The 11,690-nt window shown below is 35.1% G+C and overlaps 1 protein-coding gene across 2 annotated transcripts in view; it reads left to right on the top strand.

Annotated features, from left to right (window-relative positions):
- LOC135195514 (uncharacterized) overlaps positions 1-2,084 on the top strand; it is a 185,062-nt gene extending 182,978 nt beyond the window's left edge. For both annotated transcript variants that reach the window (XM_064221750.1, XM_064221749.1), the window contains one exon: positions 148-2,084. In XM_064221750.1, the coding sequence (XP_064077820.1) occupies positions 148-176 (29 nt within the window). In that variant the 3' untranslated portion in view covers positions 177-2,084. The remainder of the gene's footprint in view (positions 1-147) is intronic.
- Positions 2,085-11,690: the final 9,606 nt, after the last annotated feature.

The following is an 11,690-nucleotide window of genomic DNA, read 5'->3' on the forward strand; positions in this document are numbered from 1 at the left end:
ACGATGCCACCCTGAATTTATATCAGTGGATAGTTATTCCTCTTATCTCTCTCTCTCTCTCTCTCTCTCTCTCTCTCTCTCTCTCTCTCTCTCTCTCTCTCTGCAAATTCGTTTCCCTAATGAGATTTTGTTTTATTTCCTTTACAGTGCGATGCCCCAACCCGGATTGTGCCTAGAAGAGGTGAGCCCTTCCGGAAGCTGCACCAGCCCTTTTTATACAGTACCTCAGCCCTTCATGTGCTTCGTGGGAACTCCTCAAAGCCACGTGTGCATCAGCAAACCAAAATTGATTCCGAGCCTCTTTCTCTCCCTTCTGATCTTAGATATTAGAGGAATTAGATCCCCTTTCGAGTACGTCACCACCTTTTAGGTGTGAATGGATGGTACAAAGTATGCTCACGTTAGTTGACAAAAACAATTCGGTCTATAGAGTCCATCGAGCGAAATAGAGAAAATAGTTCTTCTTCTTGCAACAGAAACTTTTAAAAAGTTTTCGTCTGATAAATCAGAATGGTCTCTCTTTCTCATATATCCTTCTTGTTATATCACTATATAACAAAGTGGGACAGTGAGTCTAAAACAATGTCACTAGTTTTTTTGTGTGTGATTTTATTTCTTTTATTTTGCTGATAACATTCGGGGCAGTCGATGCACATGTGTTGTTATCCTTCAGGTCCTTCGGCACTCCTGAGGGTGTCAGGAACCTGCTGGGTCTATTTCTCTCTACTGTATGACATGAAAATACGTTCTATTACTCCTGCGTTTTTGTGTCCATTTAAAAAAAAAATATAAAAAAAAATATTGCTCTACCATTTTTCAATTTCATTTCGAATTTCCAGCGAGGATTTGTTTCTGAAAGAAGTCCTTTTCCAAAACGTAACTTTTTTTTTTTTTTTTTTTTTAACTTTAATAAAGGTAACTTGAATAATGGTAGACTGTATTTTTTATTCAACTAAACCTCCAGAAGACGGAGCAGCCATTTTTTTCCCCAAAATTCATTTCGGATTTATTGTACTGTCTGTTGAAATGTATTGCCTTAAGGAAATCATTATTTTTGTAATCATCTCTTCCCCCCGTGCTACTTGAGTTGTGTAGAAGAGAGAGGGAGAGAGAGTTGAAGAGAGTGAGAGTGAAAGAGTTGAAGAGAGAGAGAGAGAGAGAGAGAGAGAATGAGGTTGTACGAGTGAGCGAGAAAGTTGTGAAACCTACAGTATTGTAAATTACTTTGATTCTCTATTACAAAATTAGTACTAACTTTTTGTAAATGGAACTTTGATGATATTTTTTTATATGATGAATGTATGGGTGTCTCTCCTGCATATGCTCATGTAATATACACGCACATTGTGTCAATGATTTTATATATATACTGAGTTTTTTCATATCTCAGTGTTAGCGTAAGTTGTTATTTAAAGAAAAAATTAGAATTAGGTTTAAAAGTTTTTTTCTCTCGTAGCTTTTTTTATAGCCTGTCATTACAAAGAAAAACTTTTTTTTACCTTTCAGTCTTTTAAGTAAGTTCAGTGTCTGATTCTGAACAGAAACAGATATTGGGATTACAAACCCTTAATTTTTTTTAATTAACCAAACAGATTTATGTAATCAGTTTCATCTTTAGGGACGAATACCCAAACCTTTGTTCCCCAAAGTCTGTCAGTGATAATCATTAGAAAGTAAGTCTTTGGGGCAGATCTTTTGTGCCTTCTACTCAATAGACTCCCTTGTCTTTTTTGTGTACCTTTTTTGCTAACAATTATTCCAGGGAGGCTGAAACATGTTTCTTGTGAAAGATTTTGTCCAATTTTCGTAACAAGTTGCAAAATTAAACCCTAAGGTTGTCAGTTATTTTTGTTTTACAAAATCAGGTATATAGTATTTTAGCTAATATTTTTCTTCAGGAAACAGATCCATGCATCAGTATGTCAATAATTTTAGCCATCTTTTTTATATTTTACATTTTATCTGTCCCAATAACCTTAAACCTGCACTGACTTGTTGATGAAGTTACGTGTGAACGTTGATATTGTATATACTTTGTATATTTTACATAGGATACCAATAAATGTTTCTTTCTATATAACAAATTGAATTATTCTCCTACTCTAAGTTAAGGTAATGTCTTGATAACAGTGTTATAGTACAACCCAAACAAAGCGTACGCCACGTTACTAAAGTGGGTTATAGTACAACCCAAACAAGGCGTAGCTACTCCACGTTACTAAAGTAGGTGTTTAATAAAAAAGAAAAAAAAATAAATAAAACAGTCCTTCAACTTCCCAACGTGTATGGCACCCTTATAGACTCGAAGGCTAAGCTTAGACTATAGATTTGGTCAGAAGAGTATACCTGTAGTTTACGTAATCCTGAAATATATCAGGTAACCAGTCGGTAATGAAGCATTAGTCTACCAGCCAAGTGTGAGCTGGCTATGTTCTTTTATCCAAGGTCTATCCCCCCCTTTCTCTAATAAACTTGAGCGGGGTTTAGATGTAGGAACTGTGATCATGAATTTCCGTTTATTTGTAGTAATATTTTCTTTTTGGGGTCAGTTACTCCGTTAGCAGACAGTTATCAATTCGTTTCCAAAGTTCCAACTGTGTAGATTGTACATTATGCAGTCGAAAGTGACATCCACCGCTGAATCCTTTACTGAGACAGTCGACAGGTGGTTTTTGTAGTGTTAAGTATTCTCTGTTCATCTTCTGTATGGCCTTCGACAGAAGATTTTATCACCTATGTATATTAAGAACTTTATTTAACGACCTACAAGTAAGTCGATGGGCTTACATACTCCCTTTTCGTGAGTGTGTTTTTGAAGGATGAGGCGGTACTATCAGTTTAAACTTTAACGACTATGATAGTGCTTGATCATTATAAGGAAATTTCCATCAGACTTAGTTTATATAAAGATCCCTTCCCAATAACGGGTATTGAAACACGGCGATACAGAGTTGAAAACTTCAAATACGGATTCCAGTGTCTATACCTAGGCCCATACTAGAGTATGGTTCGTTTTTCAATTTTCTTTTTTTTTTTTTTTTTTTTTTTTTGGGGGGGGGGGCATTTTATTGACCTTCTTTGGGCGTTTTAGTCTTTCCATAGATTGTTTGCACGAAATCTGTTCGTGAATACGTTTACTCAACACTAGTCGTAAGAGGAGGTGAATTACCTAGTTTAGTGTAGAAGTTCTCGATCTCGAGTCGTTGAGCAGTGGACGATCTCAATTTTATAATAAGGGCCTTCGGTTTGGTGGTTCAGTTTTACAGAATGTAACGGATTCGAAAAAAATTTCTGATCAATTTTGGAACGTTTTCTTTGCGGTCAGATATAATATTGCCTAGAAATACTGATTTGGTGGGATAGTATGTCAGTAATGTCCTTCCTAAAGACACGGAAATCAAAACAAGTTTATGGGTAATTATACATACATCTCATTTAGGCCTATATGACGAACGCTGTCGGCATAGTACTAAAGTGCTTAGGCTTGCGATTGAAGGAGCTCTTTTGCAAGTTAATTATTGCCCAAGGCCGAGAGCAACTGTTCAATAAATTAACTATGTTTTTTTTTTCATCTGTCCATCCGCCTGTGATGGTCGCGCATGGTAACACTGCGTCCCGGGCTTTAAATAGCTACGCTATGCGTAAGTTTTAGGTAAATAAAAGGATATCTGGGTATACATTTGCAACTGAAAAGTGTTTTAATAATTTACTTTATGCGAATTACACCGTTAATATTCGAAATAGGATATTATTTAAATCCCGGGACGCAGTGTTACCATGCGCAAACACCACAGGCGGATGGACAGATGGAAAAAAACCGAGTATAGTCTGCAAAACTTTGACTTTCATGCAAAAGTGTACGTAATGGCAAACCTGCTATGATTTGGCTTTCAAAGTTGTTAGAGGGGAGAAAAGAAAAAAAGAAAAGCTCCGTATGGACTAAATCGTCACTAATAAGAGGACACCGAAATATGAAGACGAAGTTGCAGTTTAGTGAAATAATTGACCCAGTTTCGTATGACATTGCATACTATAACATATTCTCTAACGAAATAATTTGCAAAAAAAAAAAAAAAAAAAAAGTTGCACGATATGAAAACCAAACTGCAAGGACATCTTATTTTTTATATATATTATTTTTATTTTTATTTTGGTTTATTTGTACAATTTCCACGTCTTCTAAACAAAGAGTTGATGTCGAATGAATGGATTTAAGCTGAAAGTCCTCATGCACGTCTGTCCATGGTTTTATTTATCCAACTGTAATGAGTCTTGGATTAAAACTTATTTGGAAAAAAAGGGAAAAAAAACATGGAAGGGGGTTGGTTACGTAGGCTCGGGTTATCGCTGTGGGAGAAGCTGAAAGAAAGAGTAAAATTAATTTAAAGTGAGCGTTGACGATCAGGACAAATTCATTCACATCCGACCTAGTAATAGTTTTACAGAGATAAGTAATTCTGAATGAAATATATCCTTGTTGTGTGGGGGAAAAGTAATTTATACTAAGTCTTGAATCATTCGACTTCAAAGCCATTATTTCAAAGGTAATCTATATAATTGCTGAATGCCATGATACGCATTTCCCAGCTTCCTCACCTGGTAAGTTTTTATACGATGGATGAAATGACATAAATTACAGATGACTTAAAAGGGGAACCTCGAATCCCACTTACCTTATTCTGAACAAGTAAAAAAAAAAAAAAAAACAAAAAAAAAAAAAAAAAAAAAATAGGTTCATGCCAAGATTAGCGAACACTATTTTTTTAAGACAATATTATACCACTTTGATAATACAATACATACATACGTACATATGTATATATATTATAGTATACATACATATATATATCATATATATATCATATATATATATTATATATTATTATATATTATCAAAGTGGTATAACATTGTCTTGAAAAATATATATAGCGGGTTCGCTAATCTGATGATGCAAAATTTGGATTCTGTTTACTATACTTCATCTTTCCTAAAATTAAGTTTGGACGAATAGCTTTGTAACTGCCAGTTGCCAATCTATGATAGTTGGATTCGCGAATTGGTAGTAAGATTAATAAATTTAATAGGATTTCACCATAAATTAAAATTAAAGGTGTCCTAATTAAGACTGTTTCAAAGGAATTCGTCTTTGGCCACACTTTAATGATAAGTTTATGTAAAAACTGAAGAAAGGTTTCGACATATGGTTATTTTTACATTAATCAGAGCCATCATTTGGAAAAGGAATGTACCATTAGTTTAATGGTTCTAGAGTAATTTCTAAACTTTAGACAAATTAACTAAGTATTTAGTATTTGGTTCTTACCGGTTAAGAAGAGCTTTAATAAATGGAATTTGCAGATGCTTTAATTGTTGTTAATGCGCTACTGTAACCTCGCATGTTAAATTTAATGATACGATGCTTTACTTCCACGCAAATGAACGTTCAACCAGCATAATTTCAACATTACTACAGGTTCCTTGAACTTCCTTCCTGGCTTAAAGGTCACCGTAGGGGGGGTAGTCTCTCATGCGGTGTGCACTGTAGGCATTACTTTAGGTTCTTTGCAGCGTGACTTCTGCCCCTAGCTGCAATCCCTTTTGTTCCTTTTACTGTACCTCCTTTCATATACTCTTTCTTCATCTTACTTTCCACCCTCTCCTAACACTTGATTCTTAGTGCAACTGCTGTGAGGTTTTCCTCCTGTTACACCTTTCAAACCTTTTACTGTCAATTTCCATTTCAGCGCTGAATGACGTCATAGGTCCCAGTGCTTGGTCTTTGGCCCAAATTTTATATTCAACTCGACTGGCTTAAGGTCCGAAAATAGTTGCCTCGATAGTAGCTGGCATCTAAGAAGAAGTGCTTTTGCAGAAGATATAAGTATTGTTAGACTACCAAGACTTGAATGGAATTTTACTACTATCATAATTTGATGACCCAGATTTGAAATTATTTTAAATTTTATAAGTCTGGTACAGAGGGGTTACTTTACCAATTGTTGAAAGTAGTTATATTTGGCAAGTTACTTAACCAGAATGCACTCCAGCCATATAGAAAATTTGGTCAGTGGAAACATTTTTCATTAGTTTCAAGAAAATATAATGCCGTGTTTGCATTATTTACGTCAAGAAACAGGTCTGTCTGGAATAGTTACCAATTATCTTCATTCGTCGGCAAGATCATTAAACAGTGCCATGATCATACAGAGGGGTTAATTGGCTTAAAATTTACTACAGTTAACCACAGAGTAATTAGTTAATTATGATGCTACCAGCTGTACTTACAATGATACAAACCTTCGTCTAGTTTATGGAACAAGGTCTAGACCTTGATATGGTAGAATATTATTCTCATAGTTTACGTCTTGGTGTTCACGGACGAAGAAACTTCGTCATATACTTTCTTGTGACTTGATTATCTTTGTATATATGTGTAGAGTACAGGACAGTACTGAGGTAAATTTAAAATTAGTTACCTCAAAATTAGCTACGTTAGTTGGAACACTAGTGAAGATATCTCTTGACCAGTCATTGTTTGTAAGTCAGTTTGGCTTGCAACTTTGTCAGAAGTTTTTGAATTGGAATATAAAATTTAGGCCAGATGGCAAGCTCTGGGACCTAAGAGGTCATTTACAGCTGAAATAACGTTGAAACAATATTTAGGAGAAGGTGGACAGAGAATATGAATGGAGGTATAGTAAAAGGATTGAAAGGGGTTACAGCTAGGGGCCGAAGGTACGCTGCAAAGAACCTTAATTGGTAGTACCTAAATTGCACCGTGTAAGGTACACTGACGATTCTAATACCTTATGGGTGTCCGAACTGTTAATTGTAAAGGAACAGAATATATTATCACGTATATTGTATTTCTGTAAAGTTATTAAGTGTACTTTGGAATATTTCCAAAATGCACTATACTTTTGTTGTGAGATCAATAGGGATAAATTCTTGCATACCTTCATGTTCAGTTTTAAATATAATACTAAAAAAGACCGGAATAGTGCTATAATAATGATCGTTTATATATATATATATATATATATATATATATATATATATATATATATATATATATATATATATATATATATATATATTATAATATATATATATATATATATATCTAATAAAAGGAGCCCATAAAAACACCAAAATATAGAGAGAAAAGTACTATATTTCAGAGACTGCTGTCTCTCTCTTCAGGTATGTATATATATATATATATATATATATATATATATATATATATATATATATATATATGCAGTATGGATTAGTAAGAAAAACAAATATACAAAAGAAGAAAAGTGTGCCTTTGTTAAAAGTAAACTGGCTTATGACAGGTGGTTGCTAAAAAATTTATTTTAAGAAAAAATTTAAAATCTATTCAGCAAGAAATACGTTGATTTTGATTTCTAATTCTTTCTAACACAGGGTAATTGTAAATATTGTATGTATATTTAATTTTGTAATATTTGTAATACCCTACGTACTATGTAATGACTGTGATATATTCCTAATAAAAGATAAAAAAAATCGTAGTATAATGATACTAGCTTAAGAGGTGGTTCGTTGCTTTCGTGAATATACTGTTATTTCGGTGCCCTTAATTATTACAATAAGTAGCTGAATCTTTAATTTCTTTGGTTCTGGTACAGATTTTTTCTATGTCAAAAGTCCCTTTGAGCTGGTACCTACACTGTACCGCGTAAGGTACACTGACGGTACTAATACCTTACGGATGTCAGAACGGTTAATCGTAGTCTAATGGTACTAGCTTAGAAGTGGTTTGTTGCTTTCGTGAACAGTATTTCGGTGCCTTTAATGATTGCATTAATTAGCTGAATCTTAAATTCCTTTGGTTCTTGTACAGATTTTGTTGTCGAAAGTCCGTTTGAGCTGCTACATACATATATAATTTGAACTTTAAACTCATAAAATAGTACAATAAGTAAGGTACCTTTACCTGGGGTATATGTATTAATTTAGTTTCTTGTTCTTGCTAAATAGGCATCTAGTTAGCACTTTTCATGGTTAATGGTTCCATATGTGTCTTCTAGAGGACTTTCTATTGTGCATAACCCGACATAATTTACATTTCCACAAGTAATGGGACTACAGTAGAAGGTATTCCACCTTTCATAACTAATCAGTAATACTTTAAAAACTGTAAATAAGTTTTCTAAAGTGTAATCTGTATTCTTGTCCCCTTTCTCCTTAGTAATACAATTGATGTTTTTTCGTGTTCAAATTTCCCGCCATACATTTTCATATTGACACGTGAAGTAAGTTACCGCTTGCTAGAGGTGGGAGCGAACTCCAAGGAGCGGACAGAGTATGTTTCCTGGGCATGGAGACCGGCATATGTTCAAGAAGGTTTGCTCTATAAATAGTTGTCTTTGGAGAGGAAAATGTATTGAGAACTCCCTCTGATCCTATGCAAGAGACTGTGTTATGAGCCTAATAAGGTTAAGCGAATCTACAACAAAGATTCTTCAAGCAACACCAAAATATTGAAATAAGGACAAGAATGCATGCTGCATGATAAGGTAAGCGGGTAGCGTATGCTTCACGTTTTATTTCAGGGATTAGGTGTTGCTAAATTCATTTGGGACAATACCGACAACGTCAACTATATGGCAGGCAATGGATTTATGATGACATTATCTCATCTCTATTAATAAGTACTGTACTAACTATTGTATTTTGCTTATAGCACTAAGGTGGAAATCTCCAAATTTGTTCTTTGTTAGAGAATTATTATTTGCATTTGAAACTTGAAATCGAAGTTTTCGTTTAAGTATCACAAAAAAAACTTACAAAACCACACATGTAATTTTGCAGGTAGGCCTCTATATCAATATTTTAATAGCAATTTCATTGGTAGCACCCAGATTCTCATCCTTTAAGTGAGATGATTAATCTGCAGTATAGTGCAAGGCTCATACTTAATCGTTGGAATAGCACTACAGTATAGTTTTTAAAGCAAATTGTCACTACAGGTTGTCTTATAAAAGTACTAGTTGAACATTTACTAGCCCAATAGTCTCCTATACCAGGGGAACCACTGTTGTTCCTGCCTTCCATCGAAAATTCTGTAAACATTTAATTGTTCATGTTTCGTTATGGTACCTATCACTTTTTTATTTTATTTTATTTTTTTTTTTTTTATCGTACCGCTCACCTAAACTGTCATTGTTTTCTTGCACTATTATGTTCCCCCACCTCCGGCCCCTCCCCAAGGTGACTAATTTATCATTATTTATGCAATAGGTTGGACTTGGAAACTTAAGTACTTCATGTCTTCAGAATTTCTGCACGGCTGTGCGTAACAGTGGAGGATGGACTTGATTACTTGCATCCAACTTTCAACACGAAACCTTTTGGGAAAAGGATTTTTTTTTTTTTTTTTACAGTATTGAAAGGTAAGTTTTGATGTGTATATTAACTAAGGAGGTGAGATACATGGATTTAATAACCAAATCAATAAAACTCTTTAAACTAATTAGATAGTTTTATTTACACATTTGGAACTTGGAAAAGAGGATGGTAGGCCTACCTATTCTAATAATCAGAGAAATAACCTCTGGAGAAATGGTTGCAAATTGTTCTGCTCCCAAGTAACCTTTGAAATTCAAATTCACATAAGTTTATCACTCTCGTAACTTGGCCATTTCAAAATAGTAAAAAGTAGACTTATGTTAGTTGATCGGACTAGAAGCCAAGTTTCAATATGGTGTGACTGTTGAACAGATATCCATTTTCACCCTGGGTTTTAGATAGAGATCACAACATACACACACCTGGAACAAAAAATACACCAAACTGCTGCTATGTATAAGGTGGCATAAGTACGTATATATCCTACCTAAGCTTATCATTTTAAGTTTTCTGCTCCTGGAGAACAAACACCCGGTTAGTCTAGAGATAACGTCTACGATTTGGATCTGTCGTAGTTCTAGTCTCATCTCAGCAGTCATGGGACGATGTACATTGCATAGAAAATCCAGGCACCTTTTGCAAATTAGGATGCAGTAAATCCCGGGGAAATTGAGTTGGCTGTTGGGTGTTTCAGCAGAGAGAAGGAAAGGTTACAGGTGTAGCCAAAATTTTTCATATGCCAGGCTAGTTACGTCAGTGGACCTCATGCGGTGCACTGAAGGCATTACTTAAGGTTCTGTGCAGCGTACCTTCGGTCCCTAGCTGCAACCACTTTCGTTCCTTTTACTGAACCTCCTTTCATATACTCTTTCTTAATCTTACTTTCCACCATCTCCTAACACTTGATTGAGCATAATGCAACAGCGAGGTTTTCCTGTGTTACACATTTCAAACCTTTACTGTCAGTTTCCATTTCAGCGCTGAATGACCTCGTAAGTCTCGGTTGAATTTTATATTAAACTCCACTCATATGCCATATAAATTGCATCCAATACATTGCCGCATATCCTGAATGGATCATGCCTCATTTAACTGCACATTTAAAGCTACTACCGGGTTTGTCATGGGGTGCAAATACTATACTTGCCGAATTGTTTGTCTACATTCGGATTAAGGTAATTTCTCATACTGCATCTACTCCACTCCACCTGGAGAAACTTGACACAGCACAAAACTCTGTCATAAATAAAGCATTAGTTGAACATTCTCCTCCTCAGCAACTGCACTTAAATGCTGAAGCTGGTATTCCCTTCAAATATACAAAAGAATATCATGAATAGCCACTAAAAGTACGTGGAGCAAATTACAGCTTGAAACTTGAGACTGGAATGTTTTCACCAGCAACCTTTTCAGAAGCGTTGGAAATAACCGGGATCATCCCCAAGAAAAAACCATTAAGTACCTCCTATAACAGTTAGAGACTTCTGCCAGATCACTAGCTTCGGCAGAGGAAACCAGGGCATTTTCCATTAATATCCTAAACATTAATTATAGTGTACTATATACAAGTGGTTTAGTCTTTGAAAGCTAACATGACAAATGTTACTTTAAATACAAAATACCTCTGGCCGACTTGTCTGCTGTTGTTATTTTCTTTTTGAGGCCTAAACAAAACTGCTGGCTGTCCTCTTCATCAGTGTCCTCTAGAAAATCATACAGAGTTTATAGTACTATGTCTACACTCTTAACTCCTTTCCCTTATGCTACCATCAACTTATTCTGCGGCAATTAAGTTCACCAAAGGCTTTATCCATGTAATAAATACCCTGAGGATATAGTTAAACCTTCATGCAAATGAAAATCCACGGTCTATATTCATCTCGTAGATCTTATTACTCTCAGTTTCAAATAGGCCACGCCTCAACAGACCAAAATTGTCGTTACCATGATGTTGGTGTACAATAACCGCAATAGGGTAGAGTTTTTGTTGAATTGCCTGTAATTTACATGGGCAGGACTATTCTCAAATTTGACAAGAGTCTTAAGGGTAAACCGCCTTGAGCGTAAAATGACAGTACTGGGATGTTAATGTGGCAGCGTTTCACCCATAGCATGTACGACATTACCATACTTTCTAGAAAGGATGGCATCGGGCATGATCATTTCGAGCAAACAGTTTTTGCACCTTTATTTGCAAATGTTTCAACTTATAGTATTTCAGTCTCTAGTTGCAACTTGAAGTTGCTGATTCAAGAATTTGAACTTGATTAGTAAGTGTAGTCATGCTTGGCTCTTAGCATACAATACT

Source organism: Macrobrachium nipponense, chromosome 16 (genome assembly GCF_015104395.2).
Source record: "Macrobrachium nipponense isolate FS-2020 chromosome 16, ASM1510439v2, whole genome shotgun sequence".
Classification (NCBI taxonomy): domain Eukaryota; kingdom Metazoa; phylum Arthropoda; class Malacostraca; order Decapoda; family Palaemonidae; genus Macrobrachium; species Macrobrachium nipponense.